At 36.1% G+C, this 17,334-nt stretch overlaps 1 protein-coding gene across 1 annotated transcript in view; it reads left to right on the forward strand.

Annotated features, from left to right (window-relative positions):
• Nucleotides 1-17,334, forward strand: part of FMN2 (formin 2) — a 145,468-nt gene that overhangs the window by 55,633 nt on the left and 72,501 nt on the right. The window contains exon 9 of the mRNA XM_030447789.1: nt 3,996-4,083. Within this exon, the coding sequence (XP_030303649.1) occupies nt 3,996-4,083 (88 nt within the window). The remainder of the gene's footprint in view (nt 1-3,995; nt 4,084-17,334) is intronic.

Here is a 17,334-nt window from a genome sequence, read left to right on the forward strand (position 1 = left end):
AATGTTCTGAAAATGAGTGTTTATTCCCCCTGCAAACAGTGGAGGCACTGCTTCAAGCAGCTTTCTGTACCACACTTATTGAACTATTACCTCTGCTAATGGCACAATCATTTGCTGCAATTTTATGTATTCTTTTGAAATATAGTTGGGGTTCAGCTACCCCCACAGACAGGAATTTTAGAGGATTTGACTGATACATTATTTTAAAGCAAAAAAATAATGTCCTTTAGTACTTTATGAAATTAAATAAAATATCAGTTATTTTCCTTTTAAGAAGTATGGTATTAAATGCTGTGTGGATATGATCTCTTTTTTATTATTTATTTTTATTATAGTATTTTTTTTGTAACAATCTACAAAGTTCTCTTTGTTTCAATCACAGTTTTACCTGGCTGCATCTCTGTATCAAATACCTCTACCTGTTCAGGCTTCCCACATTGATATTCTCCATCAACCACACACATTTTTCAATCTTATTTCTTTCCTAATTTCTTTTCTTTGAATCATATATATTTACAAACTTAAAACCAAACATATTTGGTATCTGGTAATCCTGGAAACTCATTTTGTGACTTAGGAACTCAGTGGGTTTCTCCATTTTGTTTGTGTATCCTCACAAGCACTGAAAGGTATTGCTGATGTAACAGCGTGCTTTAGATGCTGCTGCTGCTTAATATTATTCTATCACATCTATAAGTTGTTGAGAATAGATATGGAAAAGATATGATGAGTCCTGTTCTGTGACTGCCAATTTTTCACTGGAATACACTTGAATCTGTAGAAAAGATTTGTTACCGCAATACCTAGTGAGAAGGTGACTGCATTCCTGCTTTGATCCTGTCCCTTAACATCTTGTTTAGAACTTGGTGGTTACTACATGCTCTCTGCAACAGATACAAGCTATAGGCCTTGGTACATTGGAGTTCCCTGCATGTAATGTTTTGTAATGTACAGTAGGATTTCTTTATCCAGGGAGAGCCTTGGGAGAATTTAGCTTAATGCTGGCAGTCAAAATCAGAACCAGAGTGCAAGAATCATTGCAAAATTCCATGCATTAACTAAATATTATTCTGGAGAAAGGGAATCGCTGTATTTTTTTCTTCGGGGTTCTCATAAAACATGTGTCTTGAATTACCTTTCACTAAACAGCTTTGTCTGGTTTTGCTTGTATTAAACAATCAGAAACAAATTTGGCATGTAGTTTGTTTACTGTGTAACAATGAGGACCACTCAACAATTAGAAAGTTTGTCCTAGACTTCGTGCTGCAGATAATATCTCTAGCTTCCTTTTTAATTATTTGGGGAAAAAAAATAAAATAATTGTTTAAAGCAGAGTTCAAAATGCAAACTAAAAAGAGCTGTGAATTGTGTCCCAGGTTTTAGATCCTGTAGAGATTGGATTTATCAAACTTTTGTTGTTCCGCCCTTAAATGGCGTCACTTGTCTGTAGCCTGTAGGCCCAGACTGTGCAGCTGATTTATTTTATTGTTTTATTTTTAAATGTGGGAATTGCTTTAGGCATTTATGCTAATATTCATATTTTCTGAATTAGCCTTGTATTGTTACAACCATTCTACTGGAGGAAATGATAGTATTAATGCAATTGACTGAAATGGGAAAGAAATGCATAATAGAGATTAGTATAAAAGTTGACATAAAGGTTACATTTTAAGTAAAGACAGGCAAAACTGGTAGCTGCTCATAAAAATGCTTTATCTGTTGCTATTCTGCACCCATTCACCTGACAGTCATGCTGTTGGGTACTCTTTCAATGTCATGGTTCAGAGTTTTGGCAGCAAAACTATTCTTCACAGGGTCAGTGCATCTACCTCCCCCCCCACCTCACACCTCTGATAACTCACAAAATGTGACATTCAATAAATCCTTATTCTCCTCTCCATAGGCTCACACACCTTTTGCTTAATCAGCTGCTTCTTCCTCCTAACTTGTAGGCCAGATTCCTTTGGGAGCACAAGACTTAAAGGGATTTACTGGGCTGCTAAATCTGGCCCTGTAGCACTAATGGGAATCATGCCAACTCAGAAATCCTCTTCCAGTCTGCACAATAACAAGACAATTACATTGTTTCTTTGTTCTCTAGTGTTGATCCTCTTGCTGTATTTGTAGATCTTGGTACCTTTCTGTGCTTTAGATTGTTGGTAGCAAGTAAAAATAGGGATTTTACAATTTGAAGCAGATAAATGTATATGGGTGATGACACCATAAGAAGTTGGAGAGTCCCAAGAACATGCTCCAGATCATCCTTGCTCTTGGGGCCTCCAAGGGAACAGTGTAATTCCGTTTCTTTTGGAAAGATTATATTGTGGGCACATTCACACCTGAATGTAGTTTTAACATTGTTTTTGGGGAGACCACTTCACAAAGCTTTAGTCTGCTTTCTTCTTTTGTTTGGTTTCACTTTTGGCTGACATAGTAACCTGCATCAATTCAATTTTGACTTCATTTTTGCAGAATATGAGTGACAAGAAATGCACACACTTACTCCAGATGAGCCCTGAATTTAGGTCTTTATCCTTGTGAGCAGTTGCTATAACATCCATGCTTTCTGGTGCTGATGTTTTTCCAATGCATGAGCAGAAAGCTGTATTTTCACTTCACAGTAACTACTTAGGAACCTATGAAGAAAAGAAGATGAAATACTGTTCTAACTACTGGTTATGAAGGTTTGAGGGGAAAAAAAAAGAAAATTAAAAAAAATATTGGCCAGCCATCCAAATCCTCAGGAAACCAGGAATACAAGCACCATGAGTTTGTCAAGTTTTCTTTCCTAAGCAGTCCCAGTGGCACAGATCTGGGTTATGAATCCAAGTTGGCCACAGGGTAAACATCTTGTGGGTACTTTTATATTTTGGGGGTTTTTTTAAGATGTGGATTGGATCATGATGTTCTTTACTCTGGCAAACTTGATTCTACTTTTTCTAAACTCATTTTTACTAATTACTTTATAGATTATTTTGCCAGTGGGGCCCTAGGTGATACAGAACCTTGATGCTAAGTTAGGAGCTATGTAACTCAAAACATGATGTACTGACTGCAATGTAAAAAAGAAATTGAACTTACAGTTCTAGCTATCTGGCTTTTCTTCTTCCCTCCAAGTGATTCACAAGAGTTATCTTAAGTGTGTTTAAGCTCAGCAACCTGAGTAGATTAAACATTAACTTTTTCTGTAATTGTTGCACCAAAAAATACTTCATCTAGAATCACACTGGTTTGCAGATAAGGGTGGTTTCCTGGCATTACTTTCTTCTTGTACCAATGGTATAAAATTCACTGTAAGCTGAATTCAGGCAGCTTGGAGTTGTGTGGAAGACAGTCTGTGAATTACTTGCCTTTTGCATGCAATGCAAATAAGAAAGAAAGTGCATTTTAGTGGCTAATTTTAATAGCCCTAAAGAAAGATGTTTTGATGGCTTGATATTTTGTTTGTTTGTTTATTTTATAAATGAAGAAGTTTCTGAACCTTATGTATTGCCAAAAAGTGAGCAAGGAAAATCCCAATATGTACATGGTTATATTGCTTTTTAAATAACAATCACCTTGGTGCCACTAAGTCAAATATTCAAATAAAATACAAATTCTCAACAGTTTTAGCTTACATGAAAGATGGAAATCATTGTGTAGTTTTGGAAATGAAAGCAGCTCTAAGATGGACACAGTTGGAATTTTTTTTATATAGCCTGTTTCACACACTGTAACATCAGTGTGAAGTTGAGTGAGAGCATCCTAATTAAGGAGGAAGTTGAGAGGAACTTGTCTAGTGACTCTACTGGCATTCAGTCTCAACTCGGTGACATAGTTACTAACACTTGTAATAGATTTATGCAACAGTACAAAACTTAAGAAATAATAAAATTACTCATTTTTAAATGTATATAGACCACAAGGTACTAGTTCTTGAATTTGTTGCTAGTAACTTGAAATATCTTGCATATTTTTCTAAAGATTAATACTAATAGTTGGGTTTCTTTTGGCAGGTTGTCAAGCTGCTAAGTAACAAAAGATCTCAAGCTGTTGGTATACTAATGTCGAGCCTTCATTTAGACATGAAAGACATTCAGCATGGTAAGTAAAATAACCAATGTTGGTTTGAGCTCAGATCACATAATTAATAATCTAAAAATGTTCATTATTTCTATTCTTTGATACGTAAAATAAATTCTTAAGACTTTTGCCCGTCCCACCCCCCCCCAGTTTTTCTGAAAACAACATATTCTGTCATTTATCTTCCTTTTTATAGTAACATATTCCTTTGCTCTGTATGGGAAAAATATCTTTTTTTGCAGGAATACCATCTATATATTTTTGCATCTGTTATCTAAGTGATATTAAATATAGACACCTTGATTTTACTCTTTCTGAGGAAGAAAGTGTGTGTTATTTAAAAAAAAAAAATCAGATAGCCTCAGGATATATCCAGAAAAATAAATTACATTGTTGAATTATTTTGCTATATAAAATAGTTCCTGTACTTAGGTTAGCACAAACTGTGGAGTTCCTTCATCTTCAACAGCATTTTTTATAAAGGGAAAACTTCTGGGTGAGTGTAATACTTTTTACTTTTATGCTGACACAGTAGTGAAAAAGGTGAAAAGTGGAATTGTGTTTATATTCAGAGCATCCCTTATGTTTCCCAAAGGCGTTGGATAGATTTGAAGCAGATTTAATGATCCTGTGAAGTGCCAGCCTATCTATTAAATAAATGTGGTTTCAAGTATAACACAGACTTCATAAATCACAAAACATCTTGTGAACTTTCTAGGCTACATATTTAGTTGTGCATTCAGTTTACTCTGATTTTTTTTTTTTTTTTTGGTGAAATTATTCATAAATAGAACAAATTTCAGAGCTCTCTGTCAGCTAGTGAGTAACTCTTAATCACAGTTTTAAGTTTTTATTAAGCTGTTTTGATGGTTACTACACTTCCTCAAGCTGAAGCACTTAAGATGGTAGTCATAGAGCAAGGCGCCAGTACTGGCGCCAAGAAGTACTTGGTATTTCCAAAGCTGGCAGATGTAGTTCAGTTAAGTCATAGAGCAAAATCTGAAAACAATGATATGGTCCTTTCCTTCAGTCAAATATTCAACTTGGTTTCAGTTAATAATGAGAACCTTATGAACAAAGGAGCCCGCCTAACATCTGTGTCTGTGGTAAAGCCAACACAAGTTCATTGAAAATTTGCTTGCTTAACATGCAACACTAACAATAACATGGCATGAATGTCAGTAGTTGAAGGGGTCAAACAATATTATGCTTAACCTTTATCCTATTACAATATTAAGCACACATGATCATCTAAGATCTCTTTGCAGATTTTGTGTACTCCTCTTTCAATAGCTGTTTTCTACAACTAAACGGTTTTGCAAAGGGAAATTTAGTAGTGCTCTGATTCCCTTGCTGTGCAGAAGTGATTGAACAAACATGAGAGGACTTTTGTCTGGTGGGAGAGTTTGTGGAAACGTTTCTAAGATCCTGGTGTTAATTTTATTTTATTAAGAACATAAAATGGGCATGAAGGAAAAGTGGTGAGGTTAAAAAAAATTGCATGGTGGGGGCAAAGAAAACAGAGGACAGAGCTCACCAAAAAATATTTCTGGCACCAGTGACTCTGTGCAGAGTACTCTGAGTGATCTAGCCACAAAGCTCATGGAGAAAATACAAAATCACAAGCCCAGTTATTTCATTTCACTTTTGTGTATGCACTTCTTTTACTTGCTTGTTAAAAACTGAAGATTCTACATATTTTTGAGTGTTATAGCTCAGTGGTTTATCTGCTGAAATTTGAATATACTAATGAGAAGGTAATATTAGAAGTTAAAAAATATTAAGAGTGCCTGCAATAGCAAACAAGCAGTTGGAATATTTGCATCTTTTTACATTAAGATTTAAGATATATGAAAATATCTACAGCAAAAAAATGTGACCAGAGTTTATCTGTGCCCCAGGGTGGTCTTGAGATTTTGCCATGTTTAATGGATAGTGAAATGTACATTTACCTATATAACACTCAGTACAACACAAGCAATATTTTTCATAAATTTTAAAGGCAGTCAAATGAAACTTCTTTTCCCTACTCCAAGTATTTGTGGTACTAGGCAACTTTCTTTATAGACTTTCTTGTAAATATTCCCTCTATGACATCCAGAACATATCTGTGGGAAACAGTGTTCATACAAATTGCAGAAGAACTGTAATTTTTAAGATTTTCTTATTTTATTTTTTTACTGGCTGTAGAAAGTACCCAGAAAGAGAGGGAAATTTTTAATTCAGTCCATTTCTTGGTTTGCATGTCACTGTGTCTTATTTTTCTAACCGTTTAAACAAATTGTGTTTTAGGAACACGGGAAAACAATAGTGCTGAGCATTAATTCACCTAATAGATTTAGGATTTAGAGTTTTAATTCATTTTGTGCTGAACTGGCAGGTTAAACAATAACTTGAAACCTGGGCAAATGTTGTATCTAATATCTTGTCAAAATTTTTTTTTTTGGGGGGGTTTTTTAAGTGTAATGTTTGCTTTTTAAGATAAAGAACAATGGTGACATACTGTCTGCAAGAAGTAATCCTTGATGAAAGATTGTTTTGGAAACTCCAAAATTCAAATTGTTTCTTGTATTTTGTTGACTAATCTTGAACATTTAGCTACTTTTCCATGCATCTTTGATCAGATAGTGTTTAGTGGAAGATCTCAGAATATTGTAAAATGTGATAAATAGCTTTATTTGATGATGATGATGATGATGAAATCCTTGTGAAGTGTCTGCTTGTAGAATTACAATTGTCTGCTCTCTACTTTGGAATAGGTTTAGTAAGACAAACTCTCAAACCCTGGTTGCTTTTAAAATATTTTTTACAATGTGGAAGGAGTAGTTGTAATAAGCAGAGCATGTTTGTACTGAACTCTAGCACATCTGTCTAGTAGTGCTTTATAGCGAGGTCTGTTGATTTCGGGTTTTCTTTGGTGGTTTTTTTTTTGGGTTGTTGTTTTGGTTTTTTTTGTTGGTTTTTGGTTTTGTTTTTTGTGTGGGTTTTTTTTGTGGTGTTTTTTGGGATTTTTTTTTTTTTTTTTTAGTGTATTCTAATTGCTAACAGAACTCCAGCTATTTTATGCAGTTTAGGCTAGAAGTGAAAGAAATGTTGGTCTCTGCAGTCTATGTTATTCTCTGTGTTATTAATACAAAAATGAGTCCTCATGGTTTCTCTGGTTTCACACAAGGTTTTTCTGACATCTATTTTTTCACAAACATCTATCAACCATTCAAAACAGTTTATCCAGGCATTTTACTTCGGTTTAGTTATTTATTTATTTTCACTGTACCCCAAATATCCTTTATCCAGTATTACATTCCCACTGGGAATATAGTTGTATTTGGCTGCATAGTAGAGCCAGAACTTGAAAAATGCCAAACAAGCAACTTTTACATGTTTTTCCTCTATAGCTCAGCTTTTCTTCTTATTGAAAAAAACTTCCAGTTTTAACATTAGTCTTCTGGGTTTTTTCTTAACATTTCAGAGATGCAATGTGTGCTTAAATGATGCATCCAACAAAAGTCTGGTTAACTGCATATGGTAACCTATGACTAGACATTAATATATAATTGCAGGTTAAGCTGTGGTTTCTGCACTTAGGGGCCATGTCTGTTATTTAAGATCTCTCTGTTTAGTTGTCTGTTATCACATGAAGTGCAAAAAGGAATTTGAAATTGTAACGATGGTTGTCAGTGCCTTCCCCAAAATTTATGGTTGTGTTAAGAAGTGAAGTAAGAATAGCAAAAAATTCTCCCGTGTGTGTGTGTAAAAATAGAAGGAAAAAATTAAACTGAAGATGTCAGCCAGAAGGAAAGCAAGTTTCATGTTTCATGCATGTTACATTTACTACACAATCAGATTTATATATAGCGTTTATTTCCAAACCAGAAATTAATCTTAGTCTAAACGTGCCTTGTAAATGTTGAAAGTAGAAGTCTGGCAAAAATGGAGTATGTAATTCTCTGTCTTTTGAAGTGGTCTGTAATATTTTGCAATTCAGTAAATTTCTCTTAACGGGTTTCATGGCTTTAGGCACTGTGTGACCTCTGCTATGGCTCAATACTCTAAAGCTCTGCAAGGTTTTGTACAGCACCTTCTGATAGCCCTGGCTCTGCTGGAATTGGTTTGGCTATTTCTGCCTCTGAATTTTGGACCACCTTTCTCATATCCTCATTCAATAAGTCATTTCCCACTCCCTCTGGGACACTGGTAATCTACAGAATTTGGTGAAGCTGTTCATTCCACTCAGAATAGATATATATATATATACACATATATATAGAGAGAGGACCAAGACCCTTTTTATTACAGCCCTCAACTCACTGTTGGTCACTCATCCAGGAAAAGAATGTTATATAAAGAATGTAATAGGAAAAAAGTTATGGGAAGGGCAGGCAGGTTCACCTGACAGCCAGTAAAGCTCAACCTTTTAATCTGGATTTGGGATTATTTTACTGAAATTTACATTTGTGTCAGAGCTTGCTCTGTTAACAGAAGTACAAGTTTGAACAACATACTTTCTGCCCTGAATTCAAGACAGATGTGCAGGAAATAAATGTACTTTAAATGTTAGTAGGCAAAATAAATATTTATTCGTTAGTATTTGGGTATTGGTGACAAAGCAACACGAGAAAAATCTTGGTTTTGTTTTCTTACTTGACTGCTCCCACTGATACTTAGAAATTATGAGATAGGCCAGACTTGTCAAAGTTTAACTGTATGGTTTTATTGGAGGAGGAAGAGAAAATGTCTCTTATACCACAGTGTTTTAATGTCCTGTGCAGGAATGCTTCACACACTGCAGTACCATGTAGCCTCAGTGATCATAGGTCCAAGAGATTCTCTAAATGGAAAGCAATCAGGAAAGAATAACATAACATCTGGAAAATAAGGCTCATGATTAGTTTATCTTATAGAAGGTCCAGAGCATATTTGAGCATTATTTATCCTAATAACAGTGAATGTTAATAAGCATAGGAATTTGAAACACATAATACTGAAATATATATTTCAAAACTCTTGAATTATATCAAGAATTAATATATTCCTAAAAGATATGTTACTCTTTAGACAAGTTTTGAAGACAAAAAAGCACAGGATCAGATCAAGCTCTTTGTACATTGCTATACTGGAAGGTAAACCAGCTGTCCTAAATTGCTATTTCTGTCCATTAAAGTTATGGAAAAAAAAATCCTGAATGCAACAATATATATCCAAAATTTCTGTCAGGTGTCAAGTCTGTAGTTTTTTATTAAAGGAATGATCTAAAAAGTGATTGCAGTCAGTGCAGGTTAATTACAAAGCTTAACCAACTTGTTGGTTGTGGCTTATTGACTGAGAATTGAAACTATTTAAAAAAATTCTTCTTAATCAAAGGTGCATTCAGATACCTAAAAGCTTAAAAAAAAAACCCAAGCTTAAGCTTCCTCTCTGGTAGCCTTTCCAACATGTGTTTAGGTTCTTTGGAAACACCATCAAGGAAAAACTGGTTTGGCATTTTCCTGTCCTGTGAACTAGCACTTCCTCGGACCTACACACCATAATACTCAATTTTATTCCTCTTTTTTTCTGAATTTTATATTACCCTATTCATTACATTATGGTTAGGTTAGAAGCTTACACATTTTATCTGCTGCTACCTCCAAACATGCTTCTATTGTGACATTTTTTGGAAAGGAAACTAAGGAATACACAGAGGTACTTTTTATAAAAGGACAGACTTGAGTTAAATTAAAATGCCACACATACGTATTGCTACAAACGTTTCTACTGCTTTGATACTGCTTGTAAGCTCTCTGTGTTCTGTACTAAGCAGCCAAAAGGTTCTGGAGCCCTTGTCTGGCCACTCCTGGCAGGAGGAAGGACAAGAAAGGTCCTTAGAGACAGGTGAGGTTCTAGTGGCAGTGACATGAAGACCTATGGGTGAGGACCCTGAAAGCCAGTCCTGAATCAGGCCTCAAGCCCTTTTTTCATCCTCTAAGTTTTCTGAAGCTTTAGTTTACCATGACCAGGGGTCAGTAAAGCAAGAGCAGCAGTTAAGGAAAAAACACAACTTTGGTTATAATTTCCTTTAAGTGTGCATGCAACACATCTAGATAATGAGGGACAGAAATAGTCATATCACCAAAAAAAAAAAAAAATCACTGTTTTTGTGTCACAGGCTTTCAGAATTTACAATGAAAAATAAATTTAGGGATTTAAACCAGTTTCATATAGTGGAAAATAAATTTTTTAAAAGTTGTTTTTGTTTTTGCTTTTGTTGTGTTTTGTTTTTTTTTTTTTTATGAGGAGAATCATGTTGAGTATTTGAATCAGCAGAGACTAATTACTGCCACATTGGATAGTTTGGATAATTAAAGATTTTTGTTGTTGTTAAGAACATATGAATGCAATTTAATAGAGAAGTTTTGTAAGAAACTAACTGCATTGTTTGTCTGTTGTTTCAGTTGAAACAGTTTATTTTTTTTCTTGGAAGTCTGATTAACTTTGAAACTTTGAGAGAAAAGTTTCAGTTAAGTTATGTTCTTCCAAAAGAAAAGAAAAAAAAAAAAAGTAGTACTTTTGTATACAGTGTACTCACTCCTAAGAGGAATGATTACAAAATTCTAAGTATAAAAGTAACAAAATGTACCATATTGTCATTAGTGTCATGCAAAACAGGGGGAAGGAAGGGAGCAAAAAATAGGGCACCTGGTTTCCCTTTCCATAGCAGAAATATTTTTCAACAATCATACTTTTATATACTGCTGAACTGCACAGAGATTTTAGCATTATGAAAATCAAGAAAGGCTAATTATTAAGATCTTCAAGTAATGAAGTTACGTATTTTTTTATTAATCCTAAAGGCCTGGAAGAAAGGGGTGTTTGCCACAACAACCAATTTGTGAATCGTTCCTGTGAATTGTTACTATATTTTTATATGCAAAAAAATGGTATTAAAAGTTTCTGCAACTTACGTGCATATAGCCATTAAACTTGCAAGGTGAATATCTTTAGGTTTGCTCTTTTTTTAGGTTTTGCTTTTTTACATTCAGTGTACCAATTTCACTGGAGTTTTCTTGCTGTTCTTCTTTTAAGGAACAAAGTTAAACTATATGCTATATTTGATCAAATGGGAACGTATCTAACATAGTGCCTTATCTCCTATGTGGATAGCCAGAAAACAAAACAAAAACAAACAAACCAACCTTGAAAACAGCCAGAAATTAGCGCTACTGAATGCTTATTATATATTTTTTTATACTTCCTTATTTTTATCTTTTTTGCAGCAGCATCTTTCACCAAACTGAAAGCTTGTTTGAAATGGCTTTCATATACGTTGTCAGTTCTTTTGATTTTTTTTCCTTGTCACCAGCCTATGTTTATAGGTTTTTTTCTACCCTGTGAGGTGTCGAGCTCTGGATGGTATTTTCAGGATTTATGTGTGCCATATGGTTATGCCATGGTATTGCATCATCTTCTATTTCAGACTCCATTTATTCTGTATTGTTACTGACGTTCTGTTTGCCCTTTAACTGTTGCTTATTATTGAGCTTATGTTTTCTAAAAACCATGAAAAAAAATTGAGTGTCTTTTTTGGGGGCAGTAGTTGTAAAAACATCAGTGGTTTTACAGTTTGGGTTCTTTCTTTTCCCATCTGTTTTGCATGTATTGACACTGAATATTTGAGAGAGCCTTTTTTTACATGTTTGTGGTCAGTGTTAAAGTGAGCAGCTGTTATTATCTAACAACATTACTGCTTCAAGTTCATTAAACAGCACAGGAACCTGCAAAGGTCCAAGTAAGGGTCCACTGCTACATGTACTTTCCAAACTAAACATCAATTTTTGTGATTGATTTCCTATTTTTGAACTGTTGTTATTTTTAACCAGAGTAGACGGTTTTTATTTATTCATTACAGGATTTTTTTTTTCTGAAGCCTTAGGTAAGGATTGTGAGGAAGTGTTTGCAATCCAGTATCAGTCAGATCACTCTTACCGTTGCGTTTTTTGACTCCATTAAAGCAACATTATTTAGCTTGTTTACTGCAAAATTACATGGTATCTCTCATTTCATTGATTTATCTGTACATTCTTTAAAAAAGCTCTTCCATATAATACATAGACATTTTCTAGGCACAGTCAGAGTGACTGGTTTGTAGTTTCCAGCATTATTTCAGGAACCCTCTTAAAATTTGCATTTGTATCTTTTGAAACTTTTTCAGTTTGAGCTGATGCACGAAATACATCACTTGAGAAGTATAGAACTTCTGTGAGACCTTATTCAAGCTTTTCTGTGACAGTGAATCCTAACACTTTGTTGAATCTTTTCTGATTATTTCTTTTGTGCTCTTTTGACAGGCAGGTTATCTGCAAATCCAACTGTTTCCTGTCAGGTTTCATGTATCTGATGTGTTTAAAAGCAGTTTTATTACTAGTTTTATGCATTTGGCAAGTTGGCTTTAGAGCTCTTTTTCTTGTCCAATTCACACTAAACTTATAAGACTGCTTGCTTTTCTGTTTTCTTGTGCTGATTTCCACTTTTTGAAGAGCTCAGGTGTCCCCCATGCACTTACCTTTAACTGTGTATGTGGTTTGAGGAATAGGAGTACTGGGGATGTCAAAGGACTTGGGGAAAAAAGGCTTCTTTTGAATTTTTCACTTAATTTTTTTCCTCTGAGCTTCTAATGTAGTAGCTGTAATCTTCCTTCTGACCTCCAAGCTTTTTGACCCTTCAATTAGCTCCTTGTTTTAATTAGTTCCTTCTTGTACAATGCAATTTTAAGATGTTTCTTTTTTAAATTCCCCTGTTTTATAAAGAAATTTCATTTAGATTGTTATGATGTCTCTGGCTGATTTAGACACTATTCAGAAGCCCATTAAATGTTGCTCCTTTTTTTGTTGTTTTGGGTTTTTTTTTTGCTATTTCTACCTTGTTCTTTGGAGCGATAATTGTAATACCTGAAATTTACCCTCACCATGGTGTCTCAAAGATACAATTAAGAGGTTAAACGTTCTGCTAATGTGTCTTCTATGCTCCAGATTATTTTACACCTTTTACCATGAGAAGTCACTGTTACAGACGGCTTAACCAGTGTGTTCAGAGGGTGCTGGCTGGGGGTGTTTCTGTTCAGGCACGATCTCCTCCCGTGGGGTACGGGGAGATCCCTTACAACTCATTGCTTTATCCTGTCTCCTGCTTCCTTCACTATTTGTTTCCTCCCTTCTGCAGTACCCAGCTATGGCACCATACACCACCGTATATTACTAGTGTCACACCGATTATCTTTCCCCCGTTACATTCGGAACACCCCTTAAATCATCACTAAATAGAAATTTCCCCATCGCAAGTACGAGACGCCTGGAAACCGTAGGGAAACACCTCAGACGCACCGCCTGGACTCGATCTACCGAGCTCTGCTTATCTGGGTCGTTTTTTCTGGCTCGCCTCCCCCCCACACCGCGGTTCAGACCCGAACCCTCCCCTCCCCTCATCTCATCTCCCTGCCCAGCCCGGTCCCTGCCCTGCGCTGCCCGCCGGGCCCGGCTCCCGCTGCCAGCACCAGGTGGCAACCTCGGCCCGCGCTGCCGCTGCCGGTACCGTCGCCTCTTCACCCCGGCACCCGCCGGCCCGGCCCGGCTGGCGGCAGAGCGGAACCCGCGGTCCGGGCCGCCTCCGGCAAGGTGCTCGGCATCGCGGCTTCCCCCCCCCGGTTTTCAGCTTTGGCTGAGACGCTGTTTCTGGCTTTACTTTACGCCCAGTCAATATTCGCTTTTAAAAACCAGCTGAGAGTGCAACGAAGAGAAAGGCTGATGCAGAGATGGAAGGGTTTGTTTGTTGTAGCCATCCATCGCCCGGGCTAGGTAGGGTAAGAAGTAGTGCAGGGGAAATCACAGTTTCCTCCTGCAAAAAATGTGAAATACTGAGTGAGGCCTCTCTATTTCTCATGCTGGAGCCATTGTGTTGGTGTTCCTGTACCTGTCACCTTCAGAGTTGCCTGGCTTTCTCCTACTTTTTTTTTTTTTTTTTTTTTTTCTTGTCGTGGTTCATAGACAAGGAAAGCTCAAAAGTTTTTTCTGTTGTTCTGCTGTTCCACAGGAAACTTCCCCAAGCAATGTGTTAGATTCTATTTCAGTGTAACTCAGTTTTCTGTTGTTAATGAAGCTGTGTTTTCTTTATCTACCTGGACACAAAATATAGCTTGTTGGCATGAAGCAATATAGAGTGCCTCTTCCACTCTTTAAGTCCTCAGTTGGCCAAATGCAGTCATCATACTTAAATAAATATACATAGGTGATTCCAAAGAACATGAAATTATTTTTTTTCTTCGAATGTACTTACTGTGGTTTTCCATATATCTAGGCATTTGGTTTTGTTGCAATCCCAGCCTTTATTTTGTTGGGTTATTAATACCGGCTTCTGAGAAACACTAGCGTGAAAAAGGATGGAACTTAAACCATGAACACACACCCTTCTGCCCTCAGTTATCACAGTATTGTGATTTGAATTAGGAAAGCTGTGTGATCTGTCATTTACCTTGCCAAAAATCTTTTTGCATTATTTTCATAATCCCACCACACTTAGAACATGGACTAAATGTCACAAGATCATTACATCATTTTCTTAGCATCTGTAGCTCTTTAATACTTTAACTTCAGAATATTTGATGAAAGGCTAAACATGTATTAGTGCAAAGAAATCCCTGTGTTCATCCAGACACCAGACTGGGCAGATGTGTAGAATACCAGGCTACGTCTAAACTGCTCTCTGCTACGCAGAAAATAAAATATTAATTTGATTTGGAGCATAAATTCAGGGTGTGTAATTTTGTTTCCATGAGATACTACCATCTGAAAGAGGGAAAGGAAAATTTGCTTTTGAAAGGAAACCTCTCAAATGTTTTGTGTTTTCCATTCTTGAGTAAGAAAATACGTACTTTGACTCGTGACTGCAACAGCTGAGGGTACAGCAGTTATAGATGGATGAGGACATGATTTGTCTGGTTTCCTGTATCCCTGTAAGTTTCCATGTCATGTTTTCTAACGAGCTCTCCAGCTTCAGATACTGAAATCATCATACAGAACTGACCAACCTGAACCACAAGCCAAGGGAAAGCTTGCTGCTGAGGGATTGTGCATGTATTATTCATGGCTAAACAAACTTGTAGCCTTTTCTGTTGTAAATCATCAAGAGGTAGCAAGGTTCCATGTAGTCTCTGTAAAATGGTTTGGCCTTGTTTATGTTCAAAAACAAAAGTTGAGAAATTCAGAGGACCCAGGAAAGGTAAAACATGCATCTGAAGTCTACATTTTTAGGAGCTTTCTGAGCGTTTAGTCTGGCTGCTAAGTAAGGCATGTAATATTGCCTGCTAATTTTCCTCCTCAAGCTATTAGTTGGTATAAATATGAACATTTTAGCAGTATAAATGAATCTGAGTTCCAGCTGAAATTCTGACCCTTCAACCTTTTGCTTCCTTTGAAGTCGCTGATAGTTTTGCCACTGACTTTCTTGAGTCTAGAATTTCATACAAATACTTTAAGTGATGGAGAAGTCAATGTATCCCACAAAACGTCGTACAAAAGGTTAATTTCCTTCACTTTTAGCACTTAAAATATTCTTTCCATAGTGAATTTGTCAGATTAATTTACAGACATCCTTCATTCTTTCTTGGTTTTGGTCAGCAAAATTGCAGAGCCAGCTACTTCCAGATATAGTCTTGTGCAGATATGCATGAAAACTGTAATTGAGTTCCTTCTTATCTTTCTTCTATATAAGCTAAACAGATCAAGCAGTTCAGCAGAAAAACAAGTTTTTGAGGTTATCCTGCTATTTCCTTTGGAGTTGTTGATACCCCACCATTTATAACTCTAGTCCAAAGATTGTTTTGACTTTAGTCCCTCCTTGAGAGACAAGGAGACTTATATTAGTGACTGATCATGATTACTGGGAGTGTAACTAAGATGGTTCTTTGGCTGAGTTGGAGTCTGCTCAGCAAAGAGTGGCTCTCATTAGCATTGCCACATGGACTTCACTGAAGATTAATAACTGTGTTTAATATCTTTCTTTTCAGTGTTAGTAAAGATATATTTAGTTGCAGTAAACTGAGAGCAGATTGCTCTGGAAGCCTAAGATAATCTCCTTTCTGGTAGTGTTTCATGAGCCATTAAATTTCCAGTTCTGTGCTTTAGGCAGCTGTTAATTCATTTAGTGTTGACACTTGAATAATTCAGTTTAAGTATTCTAAATTCCCAACTGGACACACCTTGAGCTCTATTAGCTGTGTACCAACTGTGGATAAAGTGGGAGAACAACAGCTGAGGACCTGCAAGCTGCTTAAGGTAGTGAAAAAAAATTGGAATAGAAAAAAAAGTTTATCTACCATCCTAACCTTATATATATACATATATAAGGTAAATTGCTATAAAACTGTGTGAAACTACCATATTTTTGACATTTCTATGAGAGCTGAATTGTGGTAATTTCTTGTTAAACTATAACAAAAAAAAATCAAGAGGTTCAAGGTGGGACTAGAAGAATGAAGACTAAAATGTGTATAAGGAAAAGTCTGGGGACAGTTCAGAGCTTCTCAGGATTACAGAGCAAGGCAAATAGTTGAGAGATCTCATACAAAGAAGTCAGTGTCCTGGTACTCACAATGTTTTATTGCTATGAGTTGTTTTTCTGATAGTTAGAATAATTTTCACCTGAGTTTATTCTTGACTTGGCCGTATTTAAACCTCAGTTTCACCTTTGCAAGTGAAATGTTAGATGATTGCAAATAAATGTCTTCATCTTCCTCCTGCATTTTGTTTATCATTTAGAATTAGCTCTCTAAAGCATGAAAGAAGAAGTTTGTCTCTTTGCTTACGGACACTTTTTTCAGAGTTAGCTTTGTGTACTTTGAGATATTCTAATGAAAATAGATAAGGTGGAATTAAACCAAAACCAAGCATATTTGAATTCTGACAAAACCCAATTGTAATTAGAAGTCTCAGTCTGAAGCCTGAAGGTTTGTTTGTATTCCAAACAAGACCTGCTAACTTCTTCCAGCTGCACTCAGGAAGAGATGCTACCTGGTTCTGGGAGGTTTGATTTGCACACATCCTCTGACACTCACAGTCTCATTGGTACCTCAGCCCAAGGAACTCCCAGACATGATGATATTGAGATGGAGATTGAAAAGACTTAGAGCCAAAGTGGATCTAAAAGACAAGTCAAACGCTAACACACAGAAAACCTAAATTTTATTTCACTTGACTCATGGATACCAAGCTATAATTTTTATCTGTCTGCCAGCACATTAATACA

The sequence above is a fragment of the Calypte anna genome, chromosome 3 (assembly GCF_003957555.1).
Source record: "Calypte anna isolate BGI_N300 chromosome 3, bCalAnn1_v1.p, whole genome shotgun sequence".
NCBI classification, from domain to species: domain Eukaryota; kingdom Metazoa; phylum Chordata; class Aves; order Apodiformes; family Trochilidae; genus Calypte; species Calypte anna.